General features: G+C 39.9%; 1 protein-coding gene across 11 annotated transcripts in view; it reads left to right on the top strand.

The window, feature by feature from the left end:
* Positions 1-18,773, top strand: part of LOC143908149 (RNA binding protein fox-1 homolog 2) — a 270,571-nt gene that overhangs the window by 235,350 nt on the left and 16,448 nt on the right. For 7 of the 11 annotated variants that reach the window (XM_077425520.1, XM_077425521.1, XM_077425523.1 and 4 more), the window contains 2 exons: positions 8,481-8,628; positions 17,859-17,922. In XM_077425520.1, coding sequence (XP_077281646.1) covers positions 8,481-8,628; positions 17,859-17,922 — 212 coding nt within the window. Of the gene's footprint in view, positions 1-8,480; positions 8,629-14,355; positions 14,504-17,858; positions 17,923-18,773 lie in introns of all 11 variants that reach the window. The other 4 variants (XM_077425524.1, XM_077425516.1, XM_077425514.1 and 1 more) reach the window with 1 other exon arrangement.

Here is an 18,773-nt window from a genome sequence, read left to right as displayed (position 1 = left end):
AATTGTTCGCAAAAACTCTCGAAGAAAGTAAAGCTCTCGGGCACGCGGTGAAAGCAATTTTAGACGGACGGATTAGTTTTGTCGGCACTCGGTCACTACGGGGTGACTCGATAGAAAGAAAAGCATACCACGTCGCGCGGAGTCGTTATCGAAGTCGCGAAAACACATCGAAGACGCATCCATCCCTGTATCGGCATTGGGAACAGTGTTGAATCACTATATATGATCGTGTCTCGTAGATAGCGATTTCTTTGCGAGATGTGAAACGTAGAAAAGAGCTCACGTTTATACATATATATATATATACATATTGATACTAATCTCTGCATCTTCTTTTTTGGCGTATATTACTCACTCACACCATTTGCTCGGAAGTATCTTTGAATGGCTTTCGTTCGGAGACCGTAATCGTTATTGTTATATACTTCTGGAACGAATAATATCTCTTAGTGCATGGAATCATATATCTCAAAGCGAGATCGGCACACGAGTCGAGGCCGATTTGGAGCCTTGCGATCGAGTCTATCTGTGTAGCAAAGAACACGTATATATTGTAACCTGCATACCTCGATGCCGAGAATGCGCCTTCATCCACCGCTTCAGGAACTTTGGTTGTTTCCGTCGCGGAGGCAACGATTTTCATTGCAAGCCTTGGGTTATGGCGAAGAAACTTTTTGACCCTCGGGAGAGAGAGAGAGAGAGAGAGAGAGGACTTTTCGCCCGTGTGCGAACTCGGATCGATAACGCGCGCGCGACAGAGAGAGAGAAAGAGCAAAACGCGGAAAATTTTAAGGAATTGTGAAGCACGTGGAATTGGAGCGAGCTTTTTCTTCACTTCAATCGTCGAATTGCCAATCGGGCCGGTTCTCGAGTCGTTATTTAATTAATAATTTTGATGTGATATATATATCTTAGTGGCAATTGTATATATAACAGCAATTCGATTTTTTTTTTTTAACGATAAACATATTCTCGGTATGCGGAATAATCAGGAATGATTTTATCATAAAGATTTTATCGTTTAACTTCATTTTCATGACGTATCACATTTCTAATTTCGCGTATTTAATTTTATTTTATGTCAATGTATAGAATTTCGTATTTAGATTTGGCGTTTTTAGTAAACGCCAGTTTTGTCGGATCACCCTCTACGTTTCAGAACCGAATGCCCCGAACGAGAGGGGTTGAACGTAACGGGTGTCTCGAACACACCGAAGGTTTGTCGTGCGCTCTCAACGGGTCGCGGTAGTTTGCTAACGTCGTTAGTCCTGTGAGCGTTGATTTGAATTCCAAGTAATTTGCCAAGAGAAGTACGTTATGTAAACACCACACCTTAATCACTGTTGCTTTACTCGTTGGGTTATGCGACTGTGGTTCTAGTGCATTTGACTGACTTTTCAGCCTGCCACGGCTGCATTCACACCTGTTTCCGTGTATGTTCTTTACTTCTGTTTCTTTCACGTTCTATTATTCACTTCGTCCATCTCATACCTCTCCTATTTTCCCTGTCCCCCGGCCGGATATGTCGATGCCTGCATCTTTTCCGTTTTCTCATCCTTGACGTTTCTACGAGAAAGACATAAAAGTCGGTCTGTACCTCGCCACCACCTTTCGTGACCGGTCATTTCCAGAATTTGTAATGACTTATTGGCAGATTTATTTGCGAGACGCTTAACGTGACGTACGCTTTAATATCCGCCGCTATTCTTCTTCCCGGAGTTTAATAAACTTCACGAGAGAGGTCATTACGTCGACGATATTTCTTCAGTCCGGTAACGATGTTTATTATTCACGAAACAATTGTTACATGTATTGTAACAACGCAATCGCGCGTATTGCACGTACAACAATGTATTGAAAATCGATAATTTAACGCGAAATATATTTCTTCACCGATTACTAAACTTTGTTGATTATTAACACTGTAAAAATTGCAAACTTATATTGAGGCAACTTTAAGTTTAATATTTTAACGTTTGTCTTCACATTCATTCACTCTCTTTTAATTCGATTTTATCGCCGTATAATACTTCCTTCTACGATATTACAAATCTACGTTATTACGAATTAATGAAAACTCTTTTCGATGCATTGTTTTGAAAGCACTCGACACGACGAAGCCTCGTAATTTCCCGAATAAAACGAGCAAAACGAATCATCAATTCAGACAATTCAAACATCTTAATTTTCGCGAAGCGATCTAGAGCGCACAGAGGAGATCTTCGATCTTGATGCTCGCATCGCCCACTTGGTAAAGTTAATGCGCCTTAATTACGCCTTAAGTACTCGTGATTTACGACTCGAACGCGCTACATGGAAAAGGCGAGCGAGTTGATTCAGTTGCTCGCCTCGCACGCGAGGCGAGCCGTCACTTTCAGAAACGTCGAATAATCTCAAACACCCACATCCTCGATCCGCGTTCCCCGCTTAATCCTATATAGACAAAATCTAATATTCCATTTCTTCGCATAATTTATACGTCTTTCAGATCGAGAGATTGGATCAAGATCTTACTCTTCATTCTTCATCTCTCTTTATCTCTATTTTTTTTTTAACATATCAAAATCGTGGGTACAGAATTCAATGTGAGAAGGTGGTAGATCCATAATTTTTAAATATGTCATTTAGATACGACTACGTGTGTTTAAAGGGTCTTACAAATGATGAGCTTGTCCCTCGTTCTCGCAGCAAACCCTTCAATTTCTCACGTGTCGGCGCAAAAATGGGCTCCTTCTCGCCGCCTCTTAGCGAGAAAATCAATCGAGCATCGCGCGACTCTCTTCCTCACGGCGACATCGTTTCCTAAACGCGGATACAACGCCGCGCAAACGTTTTTCGGCCGTCGTATCTGTCATTCCACGACTGCGAGCCAACCGTCGCCGGTGGCTCTCTCGCGAGGCGATTGTGTACAGCTTCACTCGGGGAAAATACATAGGTAAACTCGAACCCTCTTTTTCTCTCGTTGTATCGACTAGCGAGTTGTACCTCGCGAGCGATGGAAAGAGCTTCGAGGCGCGTCGTGCAAAAGTGTGTGAGAGAGGGAGGGCGGGAAGGAAGAGGGCGATAGAGGACGGACAGAGAAGAAGATGGAAAGGGAGCGAGAGGGAGACGACGACACGTGAGAGAGACGTGGGTCCAGGGGTGGATGCTGGCAGCGGCATTTATTGATCGCTCGTAGCAACCCTGCCAGCAACCCTCACCGCACTCTCCGACGCCCTCGTGCTCCCCGAGTCACCCTCTCCTGCTCTTTCTCTCTCTCTCTCTCTCTCTCTCTCTCTCTCTCTCTCTCTCTCTCTCTTTCTCTCTCTCCGCGCGCGCGTCACCGGCCGCGAAACGAAAGCCTCAAAGCTGCACGAGCTGCAACCCCCTTCTCCCCCAGGATTCAATCATATTAATTACTCACCGCACCGCCGACGACTCTCGGCGTATCCGCGTAAACGCGCCCGTTGATCTCCCGCATAAGCCGAATCTCTACGGATTGTTTTTCTCTTAACGCATTCGCCGCCATACGATAACGCAACGTCGCGTCGCGCCGCGCCGTCCCGGATGGTGCATTCAATTTATAATATTCGAGTTGAGAGAACGTTACATTCTGAAAATAACACATGGTCAATACTTTCGCACAGGACACGATGGTACCGAAGTCAAGCTGCTTTAAAATTATTCATCTTTCTTTGAATGTTTAAATGTTTGACCTTGCTGTACACGGGGCTCGCCGCGCTTTTTCGAGACATCTTTAAATACTATCGATGTCTCGAAAAAAGTGGCGAGCTGCGCACAACGAGGTCAAACGCGAGACATTCGAAGCAAATTTTTTGGCGCGACTCGGTGATCTCGAAAAACAACGTTTTTCTCTTTGTTGGGATTTTTCCTCGAGTTACCGGTATGTACGAACGATAAGGTCAGGCTGGCATAAAATTCCACGCGTAAATAACGTATACGCGTGAAATCGTCGAATGCTAGACAGCCAGATATATTATTCGGAATTTAAGGGACAGTTATTCGCGTTCTGACAGGATTTTATAGGATCCTCACGTTCTACATGTTTAGAAGAGTTGAAAATTGATATTACGAATTTCAATACGAGATGATGACACAAAATCAAATAGATACGTGATAACATATAATTGGCAATTATGATGGGAAACGTGATAAAAGTGTCGTTGTTGATATCAAAAATAATTTCGATGAAGCCAGGTGGCAGTGAAGCCTATAGATGCGCAATAACGAAGTTTCACACTGTAACACTTTGATAAAAGTTCCTTTTCCAATATTCTCATTATCGGGTAATTGCGCTGAAAATGGTGCGCGATGAAAAGTTATCGCGTAATAATTGACAAGCATACGATACGACGTACGGAGCGGCAAAAATATTACTCCCGTGTTTATGTCGCGTGTGAAATTGGAAAATATACAATTCGATTTGATTACATTCATTCCTTCGACCAACGTGTTAATCTGATTTCCGAATTGCATTTTCGTTGAAAGCTATATATTGTCAGTCGGAAATTTTGTACGTTATATTTTGCCGCATATCAATAATTATATTACTATTAATTCTTTCGATGCAATTAAATTTTCAATTAAGAATTTTAAGTGATCCAAACTCCGTTTCCGCCAGATCTCTCCTTTCCCGGGTTCGTTTAATTAAAGAAACGGTTCATTCGGAATTTATCCGTTTTTATTCATTCGATCCTAATTTATCCGATTCGTCATACTCTCGCGGCCGGAATTAATTAAACGAGGACGGAAAGAGGGGATAAAATTAGTTTACGCGCAAGTCCGTAAAGTTCGTTTCGGTTTTCTCGGAGTTTTGCCATTTTTCCATTTAATACACACGCGTCGGCACGGCCAAATGCTCGCGAGAATTTACATGAAACAAGTACATCAAGTACAAAAACGTGATAAAGTAGAACATATACCGCGGTAATCGTTGTTGCGCAAAAATATATTACTCGCTATGGTAAAATTACTCCTCGTTTTGTCACGCGTTCGACGCGCTTTATATATTATTGCAAATCTTCGGATTTAAAGTCGAACAGGACGAGTGTCAATCTGTACATCGGGAATTACAAAATTGACTCGGTGGTTTTTGTGAACAGTTATTTCAAAACACACACACACACACACACACACTCGCACTCGCACACAGACATAGAGAGAATCTCGGGCACCATCGAAGGAATTATAAAATCTCGACAGTAATTTTTTTCTATGCATATTTCTTTCGACGCCCCCTTTTCTTTCTCTCGTTAAATTTAGTGCTACGCATCAGCCAGCCAGCTCTCCCATCGTCTTAATTATATCATGCAAGTGTGCCCTCTTGTGTCTCTCGAGAATATGAGCCTCTTCGTACGAATTCTTTTACGTAGAGGCTTCGGAATTTTGTGTAATATCGATATTACGTGCTCTACGAAGTAATATAATCACAATGAAAATAGGTAAATCTTGTTTGCGTTTACGATTACGCATATTGATATTTTGCAAATGGTTTTTTGCAACATTGTTTTTTTTTTATGTCGTGAAATTGAAGGGTATATCTCGCGATATTTCGTGATCGTGCGGTTTACAGTTTGAATATTTTAATATCTTTATGCATGGAACACGCGAGTGATATATATCGTAACAGGTATATTTCGTATCGATATGGCGACATACGATTGTTAGATTTTTAGTTGACATTTGCAGAATTGAAAAAAAAAGTGTATATATACGCCCGGAGCAAAGTGCGCGGTGTGTAAAATTATATCGGACATCAAATATGCAATTATACGCGCGACTGGCGCGGCGTTGATTGGTAATAAATCAGTGAGTAAATATCGTAATTAATATTTCGTTTGTGCATACTGGCCGAAATATACAGGCCGCGGTCGTTTAGCAAATAAACTGCCATGAAAAATGAGCTATAATTAACAATACTGCGTACACCAAACTGAACTTTATCAACAATATGAGAGAATTCGCGATAATTTACATTTCTGTCTTTATATATATACATTTTTTAGAATATAACAAATGTTTACTTAAATATGGTTTAATATATTAAATATTGGTTATTGCTCTCTAAGATTTATTAATTTTAAATTATTATCTATATTCGCAAAGTATTAAAAAGATATACGATTTAAATTGATATGATACACCGTACACCATACACATATTTTATCGTAATAAACGTTAAAACGTAAAATTTATTTCGATTTTTCATAATTCTGTGTCAATTAATTTTTTACCCGGTATGAATTTTTACTGCGCGCTAATTATTTAATCGGGTGCCATTATTCTAAATTGATCGACGTAGCAATATTGCAATGTAAAATAACAGTTAAAAGGTTTTCTAATTATACAGTCGTAAATCGTTCGCAGTGTGATGAAGGGTTTCGCGACCAGAGAGGCTTGAACGAGCCGATTGTTCGATTCGTCGAATTAACAATCAGGCGCGAATACAATGAAACTTAATAAATCCATATCGAGAAGCATCAAATTCTGATGAGGCACAGGTCGAGAGGCCGCTCTCGCGCTTTCGATCTGTACGCGCGATTTCGCGATAAAATTAATCCGTTTCCGATTTAACACGTGGAGAGACATCGCGTCGGATGATCCGCCGACCACAATCAAATCTCGTCGTACAGTTTTCTCGCGGGCCCTTTTGCGTCCTCTCGCAGCGCAGCGCGCCGTTATACGATTTAACGAAGCTTCAGAAAAGTTAGAAACTTTCGAGAACGCAATAAATCCGCCCGATGCGTTCGCTTTAACGAGTCAGTCCGCAAGCTTTGCATAAAATTTCATCTTGTTCGTCATGGTGGAATTAATCTCCTCTTTGCCTGATCGTACGTGGTCGTTCGTTTGTGTAGCATTAGGATCTGTTTTACGAGAGCCCCGTCTCGGGATTGTGTTAATTAACTTGTTAAAAATTAAAATTAAAGTCAACGAAACGCATAATTAATATCTTCCTATTGCGCAACTTTTACCTCGAAGACTAGCGGAATTTATTGCGCAAGTTTTTTCTCATTATATTTGCATTACATTAACGCGTCGACGCCGGAAATAAATGCTCACACGAGTATTTTTCGATTGCCTAGTTGGCGTAATTCAAGGTAATTTCGGTAATGATGTTACTATTACGCGATTGACTAATAAAATTACATTTAAAGAGATCGATATTACATTAAATCGCGTGTCCCGAGCGGCACTTTGAAGGGCACGTAACTATTATGTAACATCCGATTCGCAATACGCATGTACATGCGGCTATCGCATTAATTATCATTTTTATATCCATTTGTTCGGAATTTCCAATAATATCGAGTGGTTTTATTACGAGTCTGTTAAATGGGAAAGAAAGAGAGAAAGAGAGAGAAAGAATTTGGATTCAAATTGAACCATTTAAATCACAAGCAAAATTGTACAATCATTACGTACACATATTTTATTTGTTTCAACTCGTCAACTCAAATTTACGTAAATATAAATTACGTGATAATTTGTAGACGGTGAAAAGAAACACTTTCGTTTGCAGACAATCCTTCCTATAATAATTTTTATTTTTATGTCCCGTATTAGTATACAAAATAGACTAACGGAATATTTTCGTTAGAAATATACACAGATATAATTATCATTTATAGCAGCAGCAAAATAATGTAAAAAGAACTCGCTAACTGACACCGAAAATGCCATTATCCGCTCTCAATTATTAATAGGATAAGATACTCATATATTTGTGATTTACTTGCAAAATATTTATTGCGTAGACAAACGCTTCAGTGCAAAATAATTTTAACGTAAAATTAACAAAATTGTTAATGAAATAACTAGTTTAACTGAATCGTTTTTTTGCGCAATGTTACTCGTAATTTTAATCGACAACGATATTTTATAACGACCGTCTGAACCGCATCGAATTAACTCGCCAATTATTTACGGAACGTTGAAATTATAACACAACAATGGTTCTGACGTTCATGAAATATCGTTGTAATGAAAACTAGCGTTGATAATTTTTGAAAATGCGTTCCGTGAGTCTCAGAATTCTGAGGCTTTAATCCACTCTCTCGACAGGGGCAGCTGCGACATGTTCGGCAGTCATCACGCAAATAACGACAGTTCAGTTTAAATTACTGATAGCGTGATTATTTAGCAAGTCGGTCCCGTATATCTTGAAACTACATTTTTACGAATGTTTAAATTCAAACACCGTTAAGCTAAAGGAATCTAGAGGAAAATACTTGCTTAAAAAAAAAAAAAAAAGAATTCTTCTTTTATTTTTTATGTAACGCAAGACCACATTTCTCGAGCGACGCCGGTAACCACGCTGTCGTTTATTAATTATTAATCTGATTGCATGGGTGCTCAACCGCTGCCGGACGTGACGCGGCTTTCCGTAGATTCGCGAGCGAGGGGTGGATTAAGACTGCGCTCCCGCCATTGCGCGATCACGGGAGCGATAACGGAACACTGACAATCTCTGACAAAAACAGGATACAGGTTGCCGGCCATGCCGTGGAGCTGGCTAGGAGCGGCGGCGCCATCGGCGGCTACAGCTGCAGCGGTCGCCGCGGCCGCGGTGACCCCATCGCCTGCAGCTGCACCGCTCGTCCTTGCACCCAGGGCGGCGGCGAGACGGAGGTACGGATTGAATTAAGGATCCTACCCACATATACGCGCCACCGAGACAAACGTGTTGTCACATACGTTCAAAACGATACGCATAAACACCTCAAACTACTTCCGATCAACCCCTAATCAGCCTCACTTTCTTCGTCGTGCGCGTCCCATCGCGAAACAAAAGATGGTGCTTGCGAACAAAACGTATCTGGACAATTTGAGATGACTCGCATCGCGGTAAAACGCGCTCGGTTCTTCTTGCATTTTTCGAGATTGCCGAAAGTTGGCTCTTGACAAATGTGCGAGACACCGTAAGCTTTTTATCGTCGTGCTCGATTGTTAAATTGTTTAAATCTGTATGCAATCTTCAAAAGTGTGCTCGTTCCTTTTTCCATTTGTCGTTCGGAGACCACGCAATCGCTTCTTTCCTTTCGCTCGTTTTTAATATAATTAAGTCAGTTTTTTAAATTAGGTCACGCTGGGCAAAAATTCCCGTCCAATGTAATCTTCAAGATCACGTACAAGCTTCGCATCCGGTTTTCCGCTATACGTGTTAAAATATTACGTTTTAAAGGATTGTTTTAAAAAATTATCAAGTATTTCCATGCAATAATCGGATATAACTTTAAAGTTTTGCTAAACGGAGGCATCGGAGCATCAGGTACCCGCGAGGTTGAATGGGTGCGAAGAAATCACATATTGGTCAATTATGATTCCCGAAGTGCATCAGGGAGTTAATCGCGCTGCAGCCGACGTTTCATTTTTAATGATCGGAATATTTTTCCCCGGGGAGGGAGATTGACTTCATTATAAGTCCATTATGAGCCGCGCCAGTCGCGGCGAACCGCGAAATATCCGCGATTTATTTACGCAATACCGGTGTACGGTAATGCGCCGTTTTTCGATTCGCGCCGGTTTATTCATTACCGTGAATTTATCGTGGGACACTATTTTACGCGTGTTATTCTTATCATATCGTGCGTAATACCGCTATGATATATTTTGCCACGGTTTTCCGCGTGTTGCGGAATTTCGCGATCTCTCTGGCAGATCGCCGCGAAAAACCGATATCATAAATTTAGTATCGAACGACCGCGGGCGTGTCTGACGAACGACCATCCCCCGTATCCCTCGTCCATCCTTCTCCCCTCTTTCCGCACCCTCTCGTGTGTTCACTGTATCTCTTCTTTTTACTACTTGATAATTAATGTTGTCACCTTTCCTCTTCTCGGTGTACTCGTATCGACGGTGTAGCACGCACAGAGTGCAAAGAAACCCTTTGAATATTCACTTGTGCACGAACCGCAAAACCACCACCCGAATGCTCCGCCATGGTTGTTGCATTGATGCTAGTTGGACGAAAATACAATATTGTTCCTTCCTTCCTCTATTATACATGTGTATATTTGTATATACAATCGTTTCTTTCCTTAGGGCACGCATATATATACATCGATGTTTTCCACCTAATTAGTCAAACTCGATCGGTTGTTTAGGGAGCTCTCGTTTCAGGCGGCGATCGCGATCTGTGGCCGGAAATAATCGCATGGACTTCTACTAATGTCTGTTATAACTAAATTTTAAAATGAGAATTTAATAAGTGATAAAATTGATAGCAAATTATTAGTTCTCGAGAAAACATTGAGTCGTTTTTTTTTGTTTTTTTTTTTTTTAAGTAACGAAAAATTTATTTTATTTATTTTGTGTAATAATTTTTATTTACCTATTTACGATTATGCGCGCAGATGTATAACAATATGGATCGAAATACGGTACGAGATGGAAACATTCTAGGTTACGGTTAGAGTTGAAGGGTTAATATTTAATCCGTAAGCTCATTGGTTTCCGATTAAACTTGCGCGATGAAAAGTCCATTTGTTTGCAACAGTAGTGCACGGAATTTGCAATGCACAGTTTCAACGCCACGGTTTAACGGGAAACTTTCGTTATCGCGAGAATTATATTTGATGGCATGGACGCAACGTATGATTTCAAATAAGAGGTAGGCTGACCAATTGAATCGATGACGTGGCGTATATTTAACTTTTTCATCATTCGAGAATGTAATCTTTTCGCTTTTCGCCGGGCTGCGTTATCGCCGAATTGTATTTTCCATAAATTCGGAATTTCTCCGTGCTGGCGCGGCGTGTCGGACGATCTGCCACCGCGTGCGCAGTTGACTAATTAATAGCCGCTAATTGGCATGTCACGCGCACTCGTAAAATTTGGCCGAAGACAGCGATCGTTCGGCATGGGTGGCTTTTATACTCGTGTTCAGGATGAATCGAATGGTCGTGTATTGCAATCGTCGCGTGTATTGCATTCCTGAAATGTCAGTGTCATGTACGAACATCCTTTTTTTAAAAAATATATGTCGCTCGCTTATTTGGATTTAAAGTGAAATATGGATTTTAAAAGCGAAGTGCGACAAATTGTTGTCTCACATTGGTCAGAATAAAATGACAGTGATGTTCTACCTCGATATTTTCAGAAATTTGACATAGAAGAATGGACACAATATACTATTAGAGAAATTTATGAGAAACTCAAAAATAAATATATCTCTCGTTAAAGAATTTGTCAATTTTGTAGACGCGATTTAAAAACCGTATTTTTTAGTAATAGAAGAAGATATGAATAGAATCCATAAAATGGACGTATTTATACGCCGACAATGTTGATTACTGCATTTCCGTGCCACAGATCACGCGAGCCTAGGAAAGTGGAGTTCGTGATTGTAACATCGGCCACCCCACACACAAACCATTCTCCTCTTTTTGGAATGTGCCTGCTATTTATGCATCACGCTCTTGTTCTTGACCTGCCTTTAGATAACCGGCGATCAAGCCGACTTATTAACCAACCCCCGTCGTTGATCGTTAACTTGCGTTTGAATTTGCGCTAACATCACGCGCGTTACCTGCACAGTAGGTAGTTGTCCGTTGAGGATGCTGTTGATGTGCTGCTCGTATAAATGAACCCATTAGTCTAACAACAATGCATATGTTTATTATACCTTCGGTATAATTTGGATTGTCAGCACTTTGAAGAGATGTTCATTTTCACGATCATCCTATTCATTAAAAAATATATACGAAATAATTTTACGTAATATATTATTCGTGATTCACAATTAAACTTTTTTAATTGTAAGTGAAAAATTTTAGCTCAGCTATTTGATATGTGGATTTCATTATACATATATCTATATTCTAAATACACATATAAGATCAGTATACAATGAATAGATATAAATAGATTGTAATACAAAAATTTTTGCTGCATCTTATTTATCAAAAAGAATCGTAATAAAATCCATTTTTTTTTTTTAACAAACTTTATTCTCTTCAAGGTGAATTTTTCGATGCAAACCGTGTATATAAATGAGAAAGCACTTGTTAAATCGCTCCATCAGCAGCCGATCCGAACGAGATGACTTGGTGCCAATGAAAAGGTAGGCAGAAATCGTCAGTTTTTATTGCTCCATCTTGGACCAGCCGGAGATGGAAAGTATTCTTCCCATTGCCGCGCGAGTTTGTTTTCCCAACTTTTTTTTTCTTGTCAGATATGTCGATAACTCAACGTCATTTGTCGTTTTCGTCAATACACCGGCTATTCATTAAAGTCACTATCCATCCATCAGGGCTATACCTACATATATGATTCTTCCGATCGCATCATCTATCAACGCACAAAACATAAATTAAGAAATATCTCAGAAATATAATCCGTCATATAATAGACCGATAAATCATTTACTTTCTGGCAGATTGATATCCTTATCTAATGATACTCATAGTTCAGTCTAGCAACATTACAGGTCTTTGTTCTAATTCTTTTCATATCTCTGCAATTTAGAGAATTATTTTTCAATGCAAAAGTAACAAAAGTATCATATTTTCATCTTGTAAATTATCTCGAATCAAGGAACATAATTATATCTCGTACGTTTTTCCTGTCATCTTCCGTGTCTAATTCTTTACCGTAAATTTTGCAATTTAAAATCTCGATTACTTTCTGCCTCCTCCAGAAAAATACAAGAATTGGTTATATAATCTCGTCGAAATTCACCGAGTGAGTCTCACTGCCACGAATTTGAAATATATCACCGCTTGGCGAGAAAGCCCAGCAGTCACTGTTGTGCATCGTCAGCTTCCCGCGCATCCGCGCGCGGTCTTCCTTCCCCTTACGAAGATCGGTGTCGATCATGCAACCGGCAGCTGCTCCACAATGTGGATGGATCGAGTCGCGACATTCACGTCGTCGTCTATTCAATTCCATCGGAAAAATATTCTCTTCGAAAACCTTTGTAGACGAGACCATTGCAACTGAGAAACAATCGATCAGTTTCGCGGAATATCCTACATTTGGCGTCCCATTCTTCGAGCTTTTTTATGCTCTTCCACTTGTTTCATTTTAGTAGATTTATGCACGAAATCTCAATTTTTATCGAAGTGTGATAGACGCAGCTTCTATAGCGTCGCTTTCGTCGAAGCTTTGAGGATCTCAAATCGCTCGTATGAACTTCGCTTCGAAACATGCGAATTCCAATTGCCACCCTCGCGAAAATCGTCCTCCTATACGTTATCCGCTAAAAGAAATTGTGTAGCGACCCATCGCGAGCAGATCGATGATAAAATGCGCCGAAAAATTGATCTAGCAGTAAAGGAGCAGCAGTAGTTTCTCCGGAGTAAATTCCGTTTCGCGAAGTTCTGTAGCCGCATTTCTTTCCTTTCGAGCCATTCCCGAGTGTCAAATGCAAGCGAAGCGGAGGAAGCAAACTTTTCTATTTTTGGTTCTTCGAAGTTCCCTTCGCTCCGCCACACTCTCTGTTCTTACGCCGCAAGGTTCTCCGGTGTTTTCTCCGATGTTCGTATTTACTTCTCGGGCGCAATTCTCCAAAGCCAATCTTTGATAGGAAGAACAAAATTTCCTGCTCTTGCCGCAGCTTCTCTTAGAAGGCGGCTTTCTCTCGTAAGCTTTCTCCGTACTGGCAGAGTCAGATGCGTTTGTCAATGAATCGTGCTTGTTTTTCGCATCACCCATATTGTACACACATTAAAAAGAAGGATCTTTTACTCCAATTACAGTTAATAATCTTTTCCTTTTTTTTTTATTATGCATTTCATCATAAAATTTTCATCGATATTGGCAAACTTTTCAGCAGTTTAAATTGTAAAAGTACATAAATCAATACGAAAGTTTCACTTTCCAGAAAACTAAATTTGTTATTTAATTAATTATGTTAATTAGTTATTTAAAACAATTATGTGATAACAAATACCAAGTTTTTATTAATTTTCTGTAAAGAAGAATTGATTAGAAACATTTATTTAAAAACTTATCGAAATTTGACAAGATGAGGGTGCGATATCCCAGATGGAAAGGGAGAAACTCAGTCAAACGACCTTAAATCAACATTGCGCTTGTACGAGTTTGCCGAACGTGCTGACTGATCAGCGAATAAAAAATTTCTAGGTACTCTATAAATTTTTTACTCGGTAAATTCCCTCGCGACAGTGAAACGAGCTAATTCCCAGGCGGAATATCGATCCCTAAGTCTCGTAACCGGGTATCAAATCAAGCCGCGAACCTCGTCTCGCCGGCTGTCGATGTGCGCCGCGGTTCCTCGAGGAGCAACCTGGAGTCCTGGTCGGAGTGGTCGATAGCAACGTAAGTCCCCATCAAGGTAGGCGACCTTGTGTAATTGTGCATGTGCGCGCGCGTGTCGCGTGTGTGTTGTTGCAGCTGCGGCACTTAGAGGAGTCGCCATACAACGCGGCCGAGTAGGAGCGGCGAGAGCGACTTTCCCAACCGGCGCGGCCGCTCTGGCATTGGCCAGGAATCCAGGGCCACTAGCAGCTGCGGCCACGGCCCTGCATCCCTTCGCACAGGCGTAAGTATCGGTCCAGATCAGGTTGCGTCTAACCAGCGTCCAACCGGACGGAGGTATTCCCCGTACTTGGAGAGAGTGCTCTGTCAAGCGTTCTCTAACGGCGTCTTAAATTAAATTGGATCATGCACGTGGCATTTCACAGTAATTTAAGACGATCGTAAATTGACGAGAGATACCACGAGATGCAATCGATGTGATATTGCACGTTATATATATATATATATATATATATATATATATATATATATATTTGTGTTTTGACGCTTGTATCGTATCCTTTGTACGTATTCTTTTTCTTGGTGAAATTTCTCTTGCAGCGAGTAATTAAGAGCGCACCTCGAAAATACTTTCGCGAAGTTGCGAAACTTCTGCGAGGGTTCCGTCGAGCGATAAAAACGGACGTGTGGTGTAACGACGATAATTAATTTACGTAGCCGGGGTGTGGAAGAGGTGCGTGCGTCGTTGAAGTTTCGGAAGACTTTTTCGCGATAGCCTTTTTCTTCTTAACGATCAGTACTTACGTAGTTAGCGTGATTTATATGCCAGTTCTTCCATGCAATAAAGTTTAACTCGTGATGAGTTTAAACGTTAAATCGTGATATGTTTTCTGTCTAATTACATTATTTATCTTTGATACAATATAATATATAATATATTGTCTAGATCTAATCTGATCTCGATGGATCTTTCTTTTCAAGTACAAATTATGTTTTCGATAAATGATTTATCAGCGATCGAATTTTCTTTTTATCTTATCTCAAGTAAGCTGCGTATGAAAAATTTTATTTCTCATAGATATTGATGATCGTTGATGTAAACAACTTTAATGACTCGCCAACGGTCATTTAAACTGTATCGCGAACTGGCGGGGTACGGGAGTATCGTCGAGTATACACTACATCACTTTATCGCGCGTTGAAGATTATCGAGTGATATCGAATACGATCGGGGAAATTACTCGCTGCAATGAGTTTGCACGCGCCGCTCGTTAAGGCTTTGCCTGTCAGTCTCACTGCGTCTGCACTGCACGTCTACCATCCCAAACCTACCTCCCGCACAAACGCTCCCGTATAACTCTGCGCACAGTGCGAATTATAATTTGCGAGAGAAACGCCCGCGGTTCGTTCGTTTCTCTCTAAACGGAGACTTAGAACGAGCGGGAAAACGGGGGGACGCTTGATTGCTTCCCCGCGAGGACGATCAAAGGGTCAGGCAGGAAAAAAGAGATTTGATTCCATGGAACTGCGCTTTGACCGATTAAAAGATTAAAACGCGACTGTCGGATCAGCGCGGATTATCATGTCGCGGTGATCGCGCACGTTTTTTTCTATTGAAAATCAAAAATCGTAGGATATAGACACTTTATCTTTTTTATTCTTTTTTTTTTTAATTTTTTATTATTCCGGATTTTTAGGCGCAAGCATTCGCGTTCGAACCGTCAATCGTTCGTTCATTTTAACGTTACGGAATTGGACATGGCGTTGGCAGGAATGAAAAATTTGATCATGGACGAAAATCAATCTTCGAAGCCTGTTACATCGATGCATGGCCCCGGCCACGAAATCGGATTTGTCAAACCCAATATCTATATAGTTATGCATTTTAATTTAACGTCCGTGTCGTTTTATTTATAAACCCAAATTATGTAACGTGAAAGAAATGACGTTGTGTTTTATCTTGAATTCGCGCACATCGCTACACAGAACGTTAACGGGTTTTTTTTTTTTCCCACATAAATGTAAAGTGTACTTCGTAAAATATTCGAATAATTTCGAGAGTGAGTTTTTTGCGTAATAGAGAAATAATGGAAACGGTTGAAAGAAAGTTCAAGTATAAACACATTTATCCTATTTAACTTGTTTACAATCGTTTCTTTGAGTTTCAGTCATTTTTGGCATAAAACTCGGAACTATGTTTATAGCTATTTACATATACTGTCTCATCGACCTCGAATATCGTCTGTTTGTAAATATCTTCGGGATATTTTGAAAATCAATCCGTTCTCTTTACAAAAACACATTTCTATTTCCGACGTATATGATTCCGTGATACTTTATATTTGCAACGATAATGATAGCGTAGCAAAATGGTGTCGATAAACTTGATCATATTTACGAAAATTTAAATAACATAGAAGTAATATATTTGTTTTCCGAATTCAATATTGACAAGGCAAAATATATATACGTGTTTATTTTATTCTAAACCAATCCCCATTTACCAGACACTATTCATACATATTCCAAGTAATACACCATTTTCGGTTTTATGTTTATATTTTCTACTGTATATCAAGAAGAGTATTAGTATCGAACTGTAAAGGATACTAAACATAGTCGGAGAGAATGAACATTTATATGTGATTTTTTATCGGTACGTGAACTCACTCCTGAAGTTATTCTTGTATTTTACAAAATATTCCGTATAATTAATGTATCGCGTGATAAGTAGGAGAGACCAGGGATAAAAATTTGGTTTGATTTTGATGAAAACGTGTCGATATGGACAAAAACAACTCTCAGTCGCGGATATATTTATTTGTGTGTTTTCGCATCTATTACATTTGTCTCTAATCTCCCCTACTTTGTTCCGCAACATTTTTCATTCCTGACAGTCTTCAGTCAAAACGAAGAGCGAATTCGCATCCCATAAAGTCAACGAGCTTTTCTTCTCCGGGTCTTTTAAAACAAGATTATTACTTATTCAAGTTAAATAGACTTTTAACAACGATCTCCTCCAACGAGGATATAATAATGGGAGCGAACTACTCATAAAACTAATTCCATTGCAAATGCTTCTGTGCGGATGCAATATAAAGCAATCAACCTTTTCCTCGACATAATTTATGATCTTCGCGCATAAAACAAACTTCGCGTTGTCGCGTAGTCGCGGGAGACAAAGTTCATCGCCTCTGCCGTCCTCCATTATTCTGCAAAGCGGGGATTATCGTATCCCAGAAATAAATTTCCAATTTTATTCCCGACCGAACGCAATGTTTAATACGCGACGTCTATTAAACGAGCACTGTGCATTATTGAATCAAAAGATTAAAGATTCTTTGTAGTGACAGCTTTTAACCGAATGTACCTATTGTATTCAATATTAAAGTCTTTATGAATACTTTATACGTAAAGAGACCATCGAATTTGCAAAATACATTGTTTTTTTGTCAATGGAGATATTTTTATAGGTATTGAATCCTTTTAAGTAGAAAAATTGGACGCGCGGTTGCAACGTTAATTACACTTCACAGAGAAAATTGTAAAATTCGAAATTCGGTAATCCCTATACGGGCGCAGTGGCGAACAAGCGGATAAAGCCGTTCGTACTCATTGATAATTTTTATTTTTTACAGTGTATACTACGACCCCTTCCTTGCGGCTCACGCAGCGACGCAGGATCCCAACTACAGGTTGCAGGTGAGATATTTCTTCATTTCTGTTGATTCCCGCGAACGATTATTCTCCGCTTCTGGTGCACGCGACCGCAGAGAGAAGGAAAGAAAGAGAGATATCTCTGCGGCTACCGAGACACGAGATACTCGAATGAGTTTTTAATTAAATCGAAGAATACACACAGTGAAACGCGCGCGCGGTTAAATAGAAACGGCGCGATTGCCGACTGATAATCGGCTATTAATCGGAAAACAAACCCTCGCGAACGTTGACGCGTTTTCATTATATATTGCGCTACGCGGACATCGAGCGGACATAATTAATCGGGCAATCGGCGGACCATCTCCGCCGATACAAAGCGTTCGACGCAAGCTTGCAGTGTTCCGATTATGATTCAATAAAACTTTACTGATAGATTTCTTTCACTAATTTTTTTTGCCGACGTTGTTTCAATGATATGTAAAATAAAAGCATTTGTTAGCGAATTTGTCTAATTCTACATGATTAAATATACTAAAAGTTCAAACATCGAGATTTTTTTATTACATATTAAAAATATATCTTTTTGTATATATATTTCCTTGAAATAGACTGACTGAAAATAAACATCGTCAAAATTAAACTCATTGGTAGAACATTTTTCATATAACTGTACCAATAATCGTGTATAATATTCAAAGTACTGTAACGTCTCGTAATGTCGTAGTCGTTACGATGTTAACCGCCATTTTGCAAGCCCTAAATATTCTCGACAGTAAACGTAGCCCGCTCGAAAGAACAAACGGGAAACGCTTATTCGCACGTGCACCGGAAGCGGAATGCGCAGTATCTGTAAGACGAGACACAATGAGCGCAGAGATTTTGACTAAAGTCCA

This window comes from Temnothorax americanus, unplaced genomic scaffold, assembly GCF_048541705.1.
Source record: "Temnothorax americanus isolate GAGA-0224 unplaced genomic scaffold, ASM4854170v1 Scaffold9, whole genome shotgun sequence".
Classification (NCBI taxonomy): Eukaryota; Metazoa; Arthropoda; class Insecta; order Hymenoptera; family Formicidae; genus Temnothorax; species Temnothorax americanus.
This window is presented reverse-complemented; position numbering and strand designations above follow the sequence as displayed.